The 18,778-nt window shown below is 37.4% G+C and overlaps 1 protein-coding gene across 1 annotated transcript in view; it reads right to left on the bottom strand.

Moving 5' to 3' along the window:
• The window catches only part of LOC150106277 (cGMP-specific 3',5'-cyclic phosphodiesterase-like), a 474,780-nt gene that overhangs the window by 129,604 nt on the left and 326,398 nt on the right, over positions 1-18,778 (bottom strand). The window contains exon 14 of the mRNA XM_090392969.1: positions 17,125-17,212. Within this exon, the coding sequence (XP_090249095.1) occupies positions 17,125-17,212 (88 nt within the window). The remainder of the gene's footprint in view (positions 1-17,124; positions 17,213-18,778) is intronic.

Here is an 18,778-nt window from a genome sequence, read left to right as displayed (position 1 = left end):
TACATGCAGCTCATCATACCATGCCTTAAACATACTAAAATTCTCTGTAGACACTACCATCTCAAGCAAGGCATTCCAATCATTCACAACACTGCATGCAAAAAACCTTTTTCTCATTTTCCTGCTCACACCCTCTTTATATGGCTTCCAGGGATTACCTCTAGTTCTCACCTGTTCTCCCACCATTTTCTGTAAAAACTCTGCAACATTGATCCTATAACAACCCATTACTAATTTGTAGGTCTCTATCATATTATCCCCCTCTTCCTCCTATCCGCTAGACTCTGTAATTTGCATCTTCTCAACCTTTCCTCATATTCAATATTCCAGAAACTACCTTAGCCAGTCACCTATGGACCATTTCCAACATCTCTTGATCCTTTTGAAAATCAGGTGACCAAATCTGTGCACAGAAGTTTATTTGTGTCCTAATCAAAGCCGTATACAATGGAACAAGAATCTCCTTATTTCTACAAGTCAGCATCCTTCACATCATTCCCAGAAATCATTGTGTTGTCTTTTTTGGAAATTATGGAGACAACTACCGTGTTTGAATAAAAACTTTAGTTTACTATTACTAAAATTTTACAATTCGACGTTTCGACCTTTATGTCAAGGTCATCTTCTGGAGCGTACAAATATACACAAGAAACAAGCTATACTACAATCATACTGGTTCGTTAAAGACACTGACTAACCGCTACCACAATTGTTGGCCTGACCTCTGGTGAAAAAAAAAAAATATATATATATACATCAACGCTAGAGTCCTATTATTTGTGTTGTCTACTATATACATATATTAACATCATTCCAGCCAGTTGGAGTGGAATGGTTTCTAATACTAGCGGATTGGCTAGAGTCCTGACTTATGTTGAATCTTTCATATTAGGTTGGCTGAATGTGTGCCATCCAGATCCTTGGAATTTTCATACCATCTTTATTGTTGATATTTGGGTGGTTTATCAGGATTTCGCAGGATTCTTTAAATTTTCTTTCGTATCATGTTTTTGTGCGGTGTAAGGAGCAGGTGCTTTTCCAGTTGATTTGGTGTAAGGTATTAAGTGCATGGTCTGAGAGGCCTGCTTCACCATAATGGTTATATTTAATGTGTCTAATTTTTTAGACACATTAAATATAACCATTATGGTGAAGCAGGCCTCTCAGACCATGCACTTAATACCTTACACCAAATCAACTGGAAAAGCACCTGCTCCTTACACCGCACAAAAACATGGTGCGAAAGAAAATTTAAAGAATCCTGCGAAATCCTGATAAACCACCCAAATATCAACAATAAAGATGGTATGAAAATTCCAAGGATCTGGATGGCACACATTCAGCCCACCTAATATGAAAGATTCAACACAAGTCAGGACTCTAGCCAATCCGCTAGTATTAGAAACCATTCCACTCCAACTGGCTGGAATGATGTTAATATATGTATATAGTAGACAACACAAATAATAGGACTCTAGCATTGATGTATATATATATATATATATATATATTTTTTTTTTTTTTTTTTTTTTTCACCAGAGGTCAGGCCAACAATTGTGGTAGCGGTTAGTCAGTGTCTTTAATGAACCAGTATGATTGTAGTATAGCTTGTTTCTTGTGTATATTTGTACGCTCCAGAAGATGACCTTGACATAAAGGTCTAAACGTCGAATTGTAAAAATTTTAGTAATAGTAAACTAAAGTTTTTATTCAAACACGTTGTCTCCATGATTTCCAAAAATGCATTCGGATCACCGTGCAAGCCTAAAAGAAAGCATTGTGTTGTCCTTGCAATTTTGGCAATGTTTCCATTAAATTTCAGATCCTTATCCACTATCACAAGGTGGTGATCAATCCCCATGGGGCTTGCAACTTGCAGGCACAGGGATGGCTAACCCGGGGTCCCAAAGCTAAGTATGATCTATTTCAAAGCTTTTGGTCATACTTTTCTCTAACTCTTCCACTTCCTGCTTCTACCCTCATACTAACATTCTTCCTAATGAGGATTCTTTACTTAAAACTTTCTGTCTGTCTCTTTTCTTGCTTACTAACCCCAGGAGGAGGTCCTCCATTCTCCCTGAAGCTATTAAAGTACTCTAGGGCTAGGGGTGTTTCCTCCTCTTTCAACTAACCACTAATAGCTATAGTATATACAATTCAGCTTATTTCTTGTCTTCATTTTTGAATAAGTACTAGGATTTTGTTGGCTGTCGACCTGAGAAGCCTGGTTACTTCTCCTGCCGAGCATGACTCCTTCAGTGAAGGCAGCCTATTCAAATCATTCTGCAAGTAATGCATATCAGCAGCAATCCTGATTACCGTACCTATCTTTGCATCATCAGCAAATAGCTGTATGCTGCATGTTATATCCTTCCCAATATCATTAATGAACAGATTGAAAAACAGTGGGCCAAGGACTGATCCTTGTTTATAATCCAAACCCATATTCTCTAATTTTTGAAACAGTCTTCCATGGTGTATTCTGTCAAAAGCATTAGCAAAATCCCAAAGTATCATGGTGTATCCATTCCCCTTGTCTAGTTAAATGGTAACATTATTATAGAATGTGAGCAAGTTGCTAAAACATGATCTTCCCTTAGTAAATCCATGTTGTTTATTGCAAAGTAGAGATTCACTGCCAACCCAATTTTGAATGCGAGCCCTAATCAATTTTTCCAAAATCTTCACCACCTCTCCTGAGATACTAATTGGTTGATAGTTAGATACATTGGTCTTTGCACCACCCTTGTGCAATGGAATTACCATACATTCCTTCCATTCCTGTGGAATCTTCCCTGTTCTGAGACTCATATTAAACATCCTGGTCAAAGGAATAATCAATTCAGCTGAACACTCTTTTAGCACACATGTTGATATTCCATCAGTCCCTATTGCTGAATTCTTATTCAATTTGCGCAACAGCTCTAATACCTCTTCCACCTACATTTCATCATCTAGTGAAGAGGTAGAAGTGAGCTCAATGTTGCATATACCAGATTGATAGCTTTTAACAAAATGGGCACTCATTAACTGAACAACTTCTTCTGCATCTATAACCCTCATGCGATCTGCATTTAGAAGAGTTATTCTTTCATATTCATTCTTTCTTTTACTTGCAGCATATCGGCAGAATTCTTGTGGGTTGTCTTTAGCACACAGAGCCAGTTTCTTTTCATACTCAGGCTTTGCTTTCCATATAACAGTTCTGACTATTCTAGCCTGCTGCTTATAACGTTCATAATGGACGTCATCTTTATACACAAGGTATTCCTTCCACATCGTCCTTTTCTTATGCATCTCTTGCTTAATAAGATTACACATCCATTTGACTCCTACTCTATTTATTCTTTGAACTCTTGCGACACATTCTGATATCACATCATTCAAGTGTTGTTTAAATGCTTCCCATGCACTGTCGATATGCTTTCCATCCAGCAACCAATCCCATTCCACTGAACTCAGTATACTCCTCAGTATAACCTTTTCTGAATGGAACATTCATAAACTTAGTCACTTTCCAAGTGAGTACTGCATAATTACTGTCACCAACTGGAGGCAGAATAGTTACGTCTTTAACTGAAATGTCCCCTGACACTATAATCAAATCTAACACTCTTTGCCCTAGAGTTCCTTCTCTCACAAGCTTTAGGAAGTTGTTTTGCAACAGCTCAATAAAATCATTTTCAGTCTTCTCATGAGATTCTACTGCTACCCAATCAATATTTGGATAATTAAAGTCTTCCATTATGATTACTCTTTTCACAATGTTGAATGAAATTTCACAGGTTGCAAATTCAAATGGATTTGTAACATTACACAAGGGTAGGTGTGGGTATAAAGGGATGTTGAAATGCATGTACATGAATGCCAGAAGTAGCAAGAATAAGGAAGAGGAATTTTTATCATTGGTTGGCTACACCTGACAAAAATTATAGGCATCAGTGAGACCTGGTTGACAGAAAACAATATAGTTACAGGTACAGAATGTAAAGCATATTGTATTTTCAGGGAGGATAGGGGGGGGGGGGAATAGAACAGGAAGTGGAGTATTGTTGATAATAGCTGAAGAACTACAACAAAATTAGATGTTAAGTGGATTTTAGGTTGCCAGGAGATGGCTCATTTGAGACTGTCTGGTGTGAGATAGTGATGGGACAAAATATATTTTGAATACTGCTATAGGACAAGGGGTACACTGGAAGCTCTAGATGCCATGCATTGGCATCTTACCAGAATGAGTGCAAGCTGAGCAATTATTATGGGAGACTTCAACTATGAGGACATAGATTAGAGGGAGGAAAGAAGACATAATAAGATGGAAGCAGAATTTATAGTTGCTAATGATAATTATCAAAAACAACATGCTATAGTGGAAACTAGGGATTTGAGAGTGTTGGATCTGGTAATTGCATCAGCAGATATATCCATAACCAAGGTAGACAGAAGCTCTGCTCTCAACTGGGGAGAGTGACCACACAGTCTTGTTCTGGGAAGTTGAAAAACGTGTAATTCTCTGTCAAGAAAGGGTTTATGTAGAACCATAAAACTGGTACTTCTGACAACTGATACTTATAGCAGTGCCATGGCTTGAGAATCTACAAGCAATGTCAGTAGAGCATGGGAAGTGGTCAAGGATTGTTTGAGAATAGCAGTATCAGACTGCATACCTAAAGTCAGGAGGATAAACCACATGGGAATTACGTGTATAGTAGAGATATAAAGCAAGAGCAGGAAAAAACACTGTAAAGTGAACATAAAGGAAAAGGTGATCAGATAAACAGTAAAAAGACAAAGTAAGAAGGGTGACTAATATAGTAAAAAAGGCCAAATCAGATTATAAGAGAAAATTAGCAAAGGAGAACAAAGTAAATCCTATAGCGTTTTTTTGCTATGCAGAAAGTAAGAGAAAAACGACTATGGTAGGACGATTTAACACGTTCATTGCCAAGTTGAAAATTGGAATTTTGTGTGGTGGCCAAATTGTTTTTACTTGATAGCGACGTCCATGCGATAATGCGTGATCGGCCACACGGTGAGAACTCGCACCACGCGATATCGCATGCTTGGCAATGAACGTGCTGAACAATGCTGATGGCAAGAAGGTGACACAGACAAAAGAAATGGTAAAGTTGCTGAATGATCATTTGCAAAGATGTATCAAGGTGAAGATTTCTCAGCTGTTGATGTTACAGATCCATATCAGAATTGAGATATATGAACAGGAGGCATTCAACATATTGAAACATATCAGTGTAAATACAGTGGGACTGAATGGCATGTCAGCTCCTTACACTACATGAGGAAGTTGTTTAATCAAAGTCTCAGCTCTCACAGGGTTCCAGGGGGGGGAATAGAGGTTAAGTTAGTTCCACTGCATAAAGATGACTCCAAGACAGAGGTGGTAAACAACAGACGAATTAATCAGTGGTTGTCATGTGTTAGATTACTAACACATGACTGCCCTTAAACAAATCCATGCTGTCCATCAAAGATAATACCATTGTTGTCAACCCAATTCTGGATCGTAGTTCTCACAAGCTTCTCCAACAACTTAACCACAACACTGACACACAGATAGGCCTATAATTTGATGCTTGAGTTCTATCACCTCCCTTATGAAGCTGCACAATCTTTCCCCTCCTTAGGAACCTGATCCAATGCAAGACTCATATTAAAAAAATATGTCAAGGCAGGTGTCAACTCCCTGGCACTTTCTTCAGAATATGTGGTAATATAATATCAAGTCCCACTGCCTTATTATCATCTAGTTTGCTCAACTCCCCCATACACCTCTTGCTCACTTGCAGTCAGTCTCTCCTATAATCAACTGCTGTCAATCTCTCCATGAAGTCACATTCACAAGAGTGAAAGATCTTTATGAACTGCTCATTAAGTATCTCCACTACATCTTCTGCAACAGCTGTCTTTATACCATTTTCTCCAATCAATGTCATCTTTTCATAATCATTCTTTTTTTTGCTGGCTACATATCGAAAGAACTCCTTAGGATTCTTTTTAGCTTCATTAACTAACTGCTGTTCATTACTCACTTTTGCTACCCTTACCAACCAAGTCACGCACATTGCGTGGTCTTTGTAATCCTCATGGAATTGGTTATCACCACTTCTCATATGCTGTCACCATAATGCCCTTTTTCTCTGTATTGCATGCTTAATCTCTCTATTCATCCATTTCACACCTACCTTATTTAACCTTCTGACCCTTGGAATACATTTAGACATTGCCTCTACTAGACAGTTCTTGAAAATCCCCCAAGCTGCATTGATCTCTTTTCCAGCGAACTCCTCATTCCATGCTACACCTGCAAGCTGTCTCCTGAGCTCTTCACAATCATCCCCCATTGTAGTTTCACATATACCCTTTTCTCACTAAGGTCCTCACACTGCTGGCAACCACCCAGGTAATCACCTCATGGTCACTCTCACCAATCGGTGGGTGATTAAACACCTCATTTATAATTACATCCCCTGATGAGATGACTGAATCCAAGATCCTCAATCCTCGTGTGCCCTCTGTTACATATTGTCTGAGGTAGTTGTCCCTCAAAAACTCAAGAAACTCGTTTTCTTTACTTCCAGTTGCTATCTCATCCTTCCAGTCTATACTGGCATAATTAAAATCATCCATAATTATCACCCTTTTCTTATTTGTTTGGCTAATTTGATTATACATTTCATAGTCACTACTATCCACATTACCAGGTCTATAACAACATCCAACCAAGTATTTCATTCTATTCACCTCTATCTCACACCATACTGCCTCAAAACCAATGGCATTATTTCCTTCTTGCCTCTGTACTTTGTATGGACATAACTCTTTATCAATTGCACTCCCCTCCCTTTTTACCCTTTCTATCTTCACGAAACACATCGTACCCTTCCATCTCTATTCCTGCCAGGATGTCATCCTCATCTAACCATGTCTCACTTATTCCAACAATTTTTGGGTGAACATACTCAATTAATGCAACCATTTCATCTGCCTCGTTTCTTACACTTCTAGCATTTAAATTAGCTGTAGATCCAGCTCATTCCTGGATCTATAGCTAGTTCCACTAATAAAACTCATTCGATGTGATTTCTCCATGCTCAACTGGAGCCATTTCCCTTTCTGTTTATTCATTTTAGAACTCTCTTCAAGTCCAGCTGTTTTCTCTTGATCCCAAGTCCTCCCATTCCTTTCCTGTCTACAGATGCATTCGCATCCTCTTGGAGTATCCACCTTTCTCATGCTGTGTTCCCCTGTCCACCCTGAGTCTCCCCATTTCTCTTGCACACCCATTCTCTCATTCTTTATACTCATGCCACTCACTTCCTCATTCATAACCACCTCTTTAATCTCTCCTGTCTTACTCTTCTGCTCTTCCACATCACTTCCCACTTGATCAGATTCATTATGTACTCACTTCTCTACCTTCCAGCAGCAGTCTCTCCAAGAAACTCGCACCAAAATCACTCAAATGCAGTCCATCATTCTTATATAGTTCACTTCGTCCTTCAAATTCATTCCACACATTAACAAACTGTACTCCTTTCTCCTCATACATTTCAGCTAACATATAATTCATAATACTTGCTCTCTGCCTCATCTCACCACTGTCATACCTAGGCAACACACTTGCTATCATTCCTATCACACTATTCTCTTTTATCAGTCTAAGCAACCTCCTGATATCCATTCTGACGTGTTCTTTGTTCTCAGTGAAGTCATGTCATTCATACCTATTAAAACTATCAACTCTCTTGCTCACTTCCTTCTCATATCCAATGCCTCAATCACTGTACTCATTTCACAGCCTGGAAAAATGAATATTAAAACTATCAACTCTCTTGCTCACTTCCTTCTCATATCCAATGTCTCAATCACTCTATTCATTTTACCACCTGGAAAAATGGAAAAGTTGGTTAACGGTAAAATTGAACAATGGGTGAATCAGATCAGATAGGGATATATTTACTCAATAGTGGGGAGCACAACTTTGTAAAGGGTAGGTCCTGCCTTAATAATTTAATCACACTTTATAAGGAAAAAGCAGAATTGCATAAAGGAAATGTCTACACCATGATACTGCTGGACTTTGAGATGAATACTACATTGAAAACTATTACAAAAATTTGAACAAATGGGAATGGATATGAAGCTAGTAGCATGGTGAGTGGGGAAATGGCTGACAACATACACCAGAGAAATATATGATGGAGTGGAATCTAGAAGAATCAGGTCGACTGGTGTAGTACTGTAGGTTGCTACTCTAATTTCTATATTAGTGATGTGGGGAACGATTTAAGGATGAATGTTCAGTTGGTTGCTAATTATGCAAAACTGAGGAGGGTAATAGTTGATAATGGTGATATAGATATTCTGCAGGTTAATTTAAATAAACTGTCATTGTGGACAAAGGATAATGATTGTCAATTTAATGTTGCAAAATGTAAGGTTATGGTTACTTTTGGGATAAAGGTTGCATACTGTGTATCACTTTGATAGTACTAAATTACAGGAAACTGAAGCTAGAGACTTGGGGATAATGGTAAACAGAGTTGATGTTCAGAAGGCATATTGCAAAAGTTGGTAAAATGGCTCAAAGGATTACCTGAATGTTGAAAAATACACTAACAAAGGGAAGTTATTATCCCTCTTTATAAGGCTATGATTCAGCTACATCTTGACTACTATGCACACATATTTGGTCACACAAATTTCTTTGGGGTGAACAGGTTGTAGAGAGAATTCAGAGACAGGTCACCAACCAACCTGGTTACAAGTCTGTGGAATGCTCCTTATGAGGATAGATTGAAGGTGTGTCTTGGTTACAAAGTTTAGTTGATAGGTGGAAGAGACATCATGATAAAACTTAAAAGTTTTATCATGATGTCTCTTCCACCTATCAACTAAACTTTGTAAATTTTGTAAGTGTTACAAAATTGATGCAAAGAAAAATTTTTCAATATATGACAAATAGCAAACTCAGATCATCAGTGGAAATTGAGTAAGAGTGTGGTTAGTAAGGGTTCATGCAGACTGGTTTTTTTTTGCATGAAGAATGGTGAAGGAGGGGAATGAATTTCCAGAATTAGTTATGAGTTCCCTGACAGTGAATGAGTTTAAGGAGAGGTATAATAGGTTTTGTGTATATAATAGTTGGTCAAATAGTAGTATAATTTGAGTCTCCCCAAATTATAAAATTATTATTACTATATTACTACAGAGACAAACTAACCTCTGCACAAAACAACATGAAATTTTGTGTTGCATCTGATCAATGAGATGCTAGATTGTATTTCCAACACCATCGCCTCCGAAACGATAAAACACAGCTTCATGAAAGATGCAAAATCTATCCAACAACTAGCAAATGACTTTAACCAATACTTTGCAGACTCCATCCAAGAACTGCGCAGAAATAATCCCCCAATCACAAAACGCAACCCTCCACTTGGACCACAATCAAAACAGACATTATGGTTCCCAACCATAAAAGAAGCAGAACTTCTCTCTGCAATACATCAAATCAAACCAAACAAAGGCCCAGGAATTGATGGTATAAGACCTAAAGATATAAAGCAACATGCAACTAGTTTAAGTCCTATCCTACTAAAATTAATAAATAAAATATTTAAAACAGGACAGATACCAAGCATGCTAAAGACCGCCATAATCACACCCATATACAAACATGGAAAAAGATTTTTAATCAGCAATTACAGACCCATAGCAACATTACCAATTATCAATCAAATTATTATTATTACTACTCCAAGACCTCATAGAGTCAAAGACTCATCTGGGAGGTCCTTTTATCACACACACATCTCATCATACCGAGCCTTAAACACACTCAAACTCCTTGCAGACACCACACTCTCAGGCAAGGCATTCCAATCATTCACAACTCTGCACGAAAAAAACCTGCCTCTCACTCCCCTACTCACACCCTCTTTATACTGTTTCCAGGGATGACCTCTGGTTCTTCCATGATCTCCCACTATTCTCTGTAGAACTTCTCCACCACTGATCCTATAACAATCCCTTACCAACTTGTAGGTCTCTATCATATCTCCCCTCTTCCTCCTCTCCACCAGACTCTGCAAATTACATCTTCTCAATCGTTCCTCATACTCAACATTCCAGAGGTCAGAAACTACCTTAGTCAGTCGCCTTTGGACCGTTTCCAACATCTCTTCATCCTTCTGAAAACCCGGTGACCAAATCTGGGGCAAAATAGTCCATGTGTGGCCTAATCAAAGCCTTTACAATGGAACAAGAATCTCCCTACTTCTACACGTCAGTGTCCTCCGCATCATTCCCAGAAGCCTTTGTGTTGTCTTCACAATTTTGGTGATGTGTTCCCTAAATTTTAGATCCTTATCCACTATCACCCCCAGATCTCTTATTTCCCTCTACCTCCAACAATATATTCTCACCAAGCATAAATTCTGCATCCCATCTTTGTTTTCCAAATTTTAAAACCTTACATTTTGCAACATTGAACTCACATCCCCATTTCCGTGCCCAATCACTCAATTTATTCAAGTCTGCTTGCAAGGCCACAACATCTTTACTACTCTTTATGGTTCATCCCAACTTTGCATCATCTGCAAACAACTGAATATCTCCATCCAAATCTTCGTCAATATCATTAATATACAAGTTAAATACTGGCCCTAAAACAGACCCCTGAGGCACTCCACTAGTGACTTTACTTTTCCTGGATATCACACCCCAATACACAACTTGTTGATACCTATCAGATAGCCAGTCTCCAATCCAATGCACCAATCTAAAATCCAACCCCATCTGCTCTAGTTTAGCTGTCAACTTATCATGAGGTACTCTATCAAAAGCTTTTGCAAAATCCAAGTATATTACTGTGTATCCTTCTCCTCTGTCCAAGGAAGCAGTCACTTTATTGTAATAAGGAAGTAGATTACTAAAACATGACCTCCCTTTAGCAAATCCATGCTGTCCATCAAAGATTATATCATTGTTGTCTATCCAACTCTGGATCCTAGTTCTCACAAGCTTCTCCAACAACTTAACCACAACACCTGACACACAGATACGCCTATAGTTTGATGCTTGAGTTTGATCACCTCTTTTATGAAGTGGCACAATCTTGTCCTCCTTAGGTACTTGACCAAATGCAAGACTCATATTAAAAAAATATGTCAAGGCAGGTATCAACTCTCTGGCACTTTCCTTCAGAATACGCAGTGAAATATTATCAAGTCCCACAGCCTTATTTACATCTAGTTTACTCAACTTCCCAAACACCTCTTGCTCACTTACAGTCAGTCTCTCCTCCACATCATCAACTGCTCTCAATCTCTCCATGAAGTCACATTCACAAGATTGAAAGACCTGTATGAACTGCTCATTAAGTATCATCCATCACACATTCTGCAACAGATGTCTTTATACCATTTTCTCCAATCAATGTCATCCTTCCATAATCATTCTTTCTTTTGCTGGCTACATATCGAAAGAACTCCCTAGGATTCTTTTTGGCTTCATTAGCTAACTGTTATTCATACCTCTCTTTAGCTACTCTCACCAAGCAAGTCACATTCCTTGCCTGGTCTTTGTAGACCTCATGAAATTGGTCATTTCCACTTCTCTTATGCAGCCTCCACAATGCCCTTTTTCTCTGTATCGCATGCTTGATCTCTTTATTCATCCATCTCACACCTACCTTATTTAACCTTCTCACCCATGGAATACATTTAGACATTGTATCTGCTAGATAGTTTTTGAAAATCCCCCTGATTGATCTCTTTTTCAGCTAACTCCTCATTCCATGCTACACTCGCTAGCTGTCTCCTGAGCTCTTCATAATCATCCCCCATTGTAGTTTCACAAATACCCTTTTCTCACAGGGGTCCTCTCACTGCTGGCAACCACCCAGGTAATCACCTCATGGTCACTCTCATGAATTGGTGGATGATTTGACACCTCATTTATAATTACATCCTCTGATGAGATGACCAAATCCAAGACCCTTAATCCTCGTGTACCTTATGTTACATACTTTCTGAGGTAGTTATCCCTCAAAAACTGAAGAAACTCATTTTCTTTACTTCCAGTTGCTATCTCATCATTCCAGTCTATATTGTCATAATTAAAATCACCCATAATGATCACCCTTTTCTTATTTGCTTGGCTAATTAGACTATACATTTCGCTATCACCACCATCCACATTACCTGGTCTATAACAACATACCACCAAGTATTTGATTCCATTCACCTCTATCTCACACCTTACTGCCTCAAAACCACTGGCACTATTTCCCTCTTGCATCTCTACTATGTATGGACATAACTCTTTTTCTATCATCAATAGCACTCCCCCTCCCATTTTTACCCCTTCTATCCTCACGAAACACATCATACCCTTCCACGTCTATTCCTGTCGGGATGTCATCCTCTTCAAACCATGTCTCACTTATTCCGACAATCTTTGGGTGAACAGATGAAATTAGTGCAACCATTTCATCTGCCTTGTTTCTTATACTTCTAGAATTGGTATACAAACACAACAGCTCATTTCTGTCTACAGCTAGTTCCACTGATACCTCTCACTCGATGTGATCTCTCCATGCTAGACTGCGGCCATTTCCCTTTCTGCTTCTTCATTTTAGAACCCTTTTCAATTCCAACTGTTTCCTCTTGATCCCTGGTCATCCCATTCCTTTCCTGCCTACACATGCTCTCATCTCCTCTTGGAGCATCTACCTTTCTCACGCTGTGTACCCCTGTCCACCCTGAGCCTCCCCGTTTCCCTGTTCCTTTTGCACACCCATTCTCTCATTTTCTATACTCATACCACTCACTTCCCCATTCATATCCACTTCTACGATCTCTCCTGTCTTACTCTCCTGCTCTTCCACATCACTCTCCCCTCTCAATCTGATTCATTCTCTCTATTCACTTCTCCACCTTCCAGCAGCAGTCTCTCCAAGCGACTCACACCATAACCACTCAAATGCAGTCCATCGTTACCATACAGCTCACTTTGTCCCTCAAACTCATTCCACACATTCAAACTGTACTCCCATCTCCTCACACATTTCAGCCAGCATATCATTCATAATCCTTGCTCTCCACCTCATTTCACCACAGTCATACCTAGGCAGCACACTGACTACCCTTCCTGTCAGACTATTCTCTTTTATCCTTCCAAGCAGCCTCCTGATATCCATTCTGACACGCTCTTTGTTCTCTCTCAAATCATATGTACCAATTAACACTATTAACTCTTTTGCTCGCTCCCGCCTCATATCCAATGCTTCAATCACTCTACTCATTTTACCGCCTGGAAAATATACTTTGTGCATTCTATCCTCTAGCACACCTTTAATAATGGAGTCGCCATACAACATCACTCGCTCATCTTTCGTTAACTCTTTCATGCCATCATGATTTATTTAAATAGTTTTGACCTGAATTTTCTTAATTTCATTCCACATCCATTTCATTTCTTGTCTCATCCAATCCAATTCAACTTCTGGATCTCATGACACATTCTCTCTATCATTAAATCTTTCTAACTCTCGACCCCCTCTTCTCACTTTCACTCTCATTCATCCTTCTTTGTTTCTGCACTTTCAGTCCAACATACGTCCAACTTTCGCTATCATTCTTCTTACTTTCACTCTCATTTACCTTTCTTTGTTTCCGTACTTTCGGTCTAACATGCGTCCAACTTTCGCCATCATTCATTCTTTTTTCGCTATCATTCATTATTTCGATTTCTGCATCACACCATTTCTAGTTTCATTCGTTTTCTCAATTTTGTTTCCTTCCGCCACGCTTGCCTCACTTTTGTCCCTTTTAACATCCATTACAGTTTTCAAATCGCTCTTTTTCCTTTATAATGATTTTTTAACATTTTTTCGCCTCTCTTTCAAAGATGCACTCATGTTTCCTATGCCATTCTTGTTACTAACACTTTCTGTCATCAATTTCATATTTGCATTCATCAGATCCTCATTCAGGCCACACTTCGCACACATCCTTCTTCCATCCGCGCTAAACATTCACAAATCATTTATGTAATCGAAGGAATACACATAACAGACCTCACACTTAACAAAACGACTGAAATCTAAATTAAAATTAAGGAATGACAATGCCGCCACCATTTTTTTTTCTGCAAGTTATCAGGTCTAATAATAACGATTTCATAATTAAACAAATTAATTAATTTAACATTCAAACGATCAAACGTAATTAAACAAATTAAACAAAACGTGACCCTCCACTTGGACCACAATCAAAACAGACATTATGGTTCCCAACCATAAAAGAAGCAGAACTTCTCTCTGCAATACATCAAATCAAACCAAACAAAGGCCCAGGAATTGATGGTATAAGATCTGAAGATATAAAGCAACATGCAACTAGTTTAAGTCCTATCCTAATAAAATTAATAAATAAAATATTTAAAACAGGACAGATACCAAGTATGCTAAAGACTGCCATAATCACACCCATATACAAACATGGAAAAAGAAATTTAATCAGTAATTACAGACCCATAGCAACATTACCAATTATCAAGCAAATTATGGAGCGGATAATACTGAAGAAACTCACATAGACCTTTCATATTATCCTCAAAACACAATATGGTTTTCAGAAAAATAAGGGAACAACATCTCTCTTGGAAGACTTTACAGATGTAATTAATACCGCCTTAGACAAAAACAAAATAGGCCCAGGAATTGATGGTATAAGATCTAAAGATATAAAGATATAAGATCTAAAGATCTAAAGATATAAAAAAACAAAATAGGCCCAGGAATTGATGGTATAAGATCTAAAGATATAAAGCAACATGCAACTAGTTTAAGTCCTATCCTAATAAAATTAATAAATAAAATATTTAAAACAGGACAGATACCAAGTATGGTAAAGACTGCCATAATCTCACCCATATACAAACATGGAAAAAGAAATTTAATCAGTAATTACAGACCCATAGCAACATTACCAATTATCAAGCAAATTATGGAGCGGATAATACTGAAGACTTTACAGATGTAATTAATACCGCCTTAGACAAAAACAAAATAGCCATGGTAGTCTTTATTGATTTAATTAAAGCATTCGATACACTCACACATGAAACCTTGTTAGAAAAGCTGAGGCATGTTGGAATAGATGGGCCGCCTCTTCACAGGTGGTTTACAAACTACCTTCAAAAAAGAAAGCATATCACATGTATCGGGTCAACCCGAAGCAAAGAGCTACTAGTAACCTGTGGAGTACCACAGGGAGCTGTACTCTCCCCAACTCTATTCAACATTTACATGCACAATATTAATCAGCTACCACTCAAAGGTAAGATATCCCAATACGCAGATGATACAGCAATAATATCCATCCATAATAATGCAAGCATAGCCCAAACAAATATGCAACATGACATAAATCTGATCATAGACAGGCTCACAAAAAACTCCATACACCTAAACTCAGAAAAGACAAAATTAATGATATTCAGAAATACACTGACTCGACCAGCTGATAACAAATATATAACCATCCAACATCCACTTTCCAACATATAAAACACACAGAACAGCAAAACCACTACAATCACTCAGGTTGAAACAATATAACAATATGATACCTTGGAATTTACTTCGATTCAGATTTGAACTGGAATAGCCACATAAACCATCTACACAACAGACTCCAAACAATAAGTGGCAAACTCTACAGGTTAAAAGACATAGTTCCCATATACCTAAACTAATATACTAAGCACTATGCCAAAATATACTAAGATATGCTATAACAACATATGCTTTCTGTGCACCCTACAAATTAAATAGATTAATGTCGCTACAGTACAAAATGATAAAAACTGATCTTTTGGGAACAAAGAGAAAATAATGACCTTATATACACTGCAATGTCAGAACACAAAATACTGACAGCAAAACATTTGTCGCTATGCAGCTTTGCTAAAACATTATTTTGATGCTAACTACAGGACAGTGAGAAATACATACCATATAACAAGACCTCAGACAACTAATTATATCACATATAAATACAATAATCACTACGGAAAGGCCACATGAAACTTCTACATCCCAGACATGATAAACAAATTAACTTTTGAATACAGAAACCTTACAAACTGCAATAGCCTGAAAAGAGCTCTAAGGACATACTATGAACAAGAAACATGCACCCAAAATACTATACAAACTTAATGAAACACAATATATTCATTCAGGCTTCCAGTTCAGCAATGCATCAATACATTCGAAGTTATTGTGCGTGTGTGCGTGCGTGCAAATTTCTCAATCATAAATTTCATAGCTTCCCAACACAGTAAAAAAAAAAAAACAATAAATAATAACCAACTGGTGTCATCCTCAGATAAGCTTACATATAAGCTTCAAGGATGAAAGCAGAGAAATTAGTTCTCATCCAAGATGTATCATATGTAACCAAATGCATGTAATGTACGTATCACATGTAAACCAATATATGTAATGTAAGTATCATATGTAAACAAAGGTAAGTAATGTATATCCTATGTAATCAAACGTATGTAATGTATGTAATAACTGTAACAAAAGAATGCAATATAGAGTGATTATATCTATTGATATTGTATATATAGAGTATAAAATTGCAAAGAAACATCTGTAATAATCATCATTATGAATATTATAATAATATACGTTGTAAACAGTTATTGTTATTATTTTTTTAAAAAAACTTTATATACGAGAAAGTATTTGTTATGCATAATTGTGTTCATATAATGTAAATAATTTATCTGAGAAATAATAAAATGTTAAATGTTAAAAAAAAATAAAAATAAATAAAAAAAATATCATGTCTCCAAGAAATTATCATATAATAATAATACAAGGGGGGGGAGAGTTCTGATAAATGCCTAGAATAAAAATAAAAGAAAAAGAACAAATTATTACAATTCGATGAAATACAGGAGGTTAAAGGGTTTTAAAATATGTTCTTTCTTATGGTTATATCAGTTGCTTTAATATCATTTTTGCTCTAGGTGTTTTTCAGAACTTCTCAGCTCCTCCCTCATAAAAATAATAATTCTTACCTCACTGTTCAAGATCATTATGCAGTGGTCAAAGTGGTGGTGTTCCATTGTTGAAGTGCTGTACAAAATAGCCAATGGAGATGCAATTCTAAAAACATAAATCAATTTGATTGCACAGTTTAAATAATAATAATAATAAAAAAGCTGTTACTCTATAAACTGGCATAACCTGATTATCTGGACTTCTGATATGTACAATTTTAGTATGTTAATTTTTCTAATATGTTAAATTTAAACACTAAAGATTTCTTTGAAAAAAATAAATGATATAATATAATATATATATATATATATATATTGAAGATACCAAGTAATTTTATATAAACTTGGTTTTTAATCCTATTTCCCAAGTGAGCAAACAGACAAGTAAGTCAAGTTTGCGCCTGCACGTGGTGCAAGTCTGAGGCAACTCATGGTAGTGCCACTCCAGGCAACTCATGGTAGTGCACTCTGGGCAACTTGTGGTAAAGGTGGATTAAGCTCTGATCGTTTTCCTTAGTATTTTTCCTTTAATGTAAAGCACATCCCCTTGTGGAGATGTATGATGCTATGCATTAAAGGCAATGGTCACTACCCATACCGGTTTCGACCTTTATTGAGGTCTCGTCAGTGGGAGCCAGATCTGACAATGCTAAGGTTGAAGTAATGCAGAGCTTCTTATGAATTTTACCAAAACAGGTTGCCCCAAGGTGCTTTGACCTTATTAAATATAAAATATCAGGATGAGAGATAGATGTAGAAAATTTTTTAACTTGGGTATATTATGTATTGAAGATACCAAGTAATTTTATATAAACTTGGTTTTTAATCCTATTTCCCAAGTGAGCAAACAGACAAGTCAAGTTTGTGCCTGCACGTAGTGCAAGTCTGGGCAACTCGTGATAAAGGTGGATTAAGCTCTGATCATGAAAATTACTTGGTATCTTCAATACATAATATACCCAAGTTAAAAAACTTTCCACATATATATATATATATATACAGGGTGTTCGGGATAAATTTGACATATTTATAATTAATTATATTTTTCCGTAAGTTACATGTATTAACACACACTTCTCTTCATTTAAAAGTTTGGACCCTTCTTCATTCATATACAAGATGTCAGAAAGGATGGATAGCTGGAACCCACCTGAATCATGGAAGAGAATAACTTGTATCATGATGATTCGTGCCCGCCATCAAAATAAGGATATTACGACTGCTGCCCAATGCTCCCTGAATACAGTAAAAACAATCAGGCATGAACTAGAGACTTGCAATGGTGACTACGAGGATGTAGCAAGAAGAAAGATCCCTAGCAGATGATCTGATTGCGTTCGTACAGCAGAATTCCTCGCAAATCTGCAGGAACAGGTGTTGAAGAACCCTGGCATTGGAATTCGGGCTTTGTTCGTGGAGTTGCTAACTGTAGTCAAGCCCTGGATAACAAGGGTAGCCAATGGTAGGCCGTATGTATGGCAGCAGGATTCGGCCCCTTGCCACACCTCTGGGAAAAGTCAAAAATGGTTGTCTGAAAATTTCTACGACTTCACCAGTCCAAATGTTTGGCCTCCAAACTCCCCAGACCTTAACCCCATGGATTATTTTGTATGGGGCGCAGTTGAAAAAGACACCAATCGCACTTCCAGTAATACAAAAGCCCAGTTAATGG

The sequence above is a fragment of the Typopeltis vanoorti genome, chromosome 5 (assembly GCF_054136105.1).
Source record: "Typopeltis vanoorti isolate ZY-2024b chromosome 5, IOZ_Tvanoo_1.0, whole genome shotgun sequence".
NCBI lineage: Eukaryota > Metazoa > Arthropoda > Arachnida > Uropygi > Thelyphonidae > Typopeltis > Typopeltis vanoorti.
Note: the sequence above shows the minus strand (reverse complement) of the source record. Positions and strands in the feature narration are given on the sequence as shown.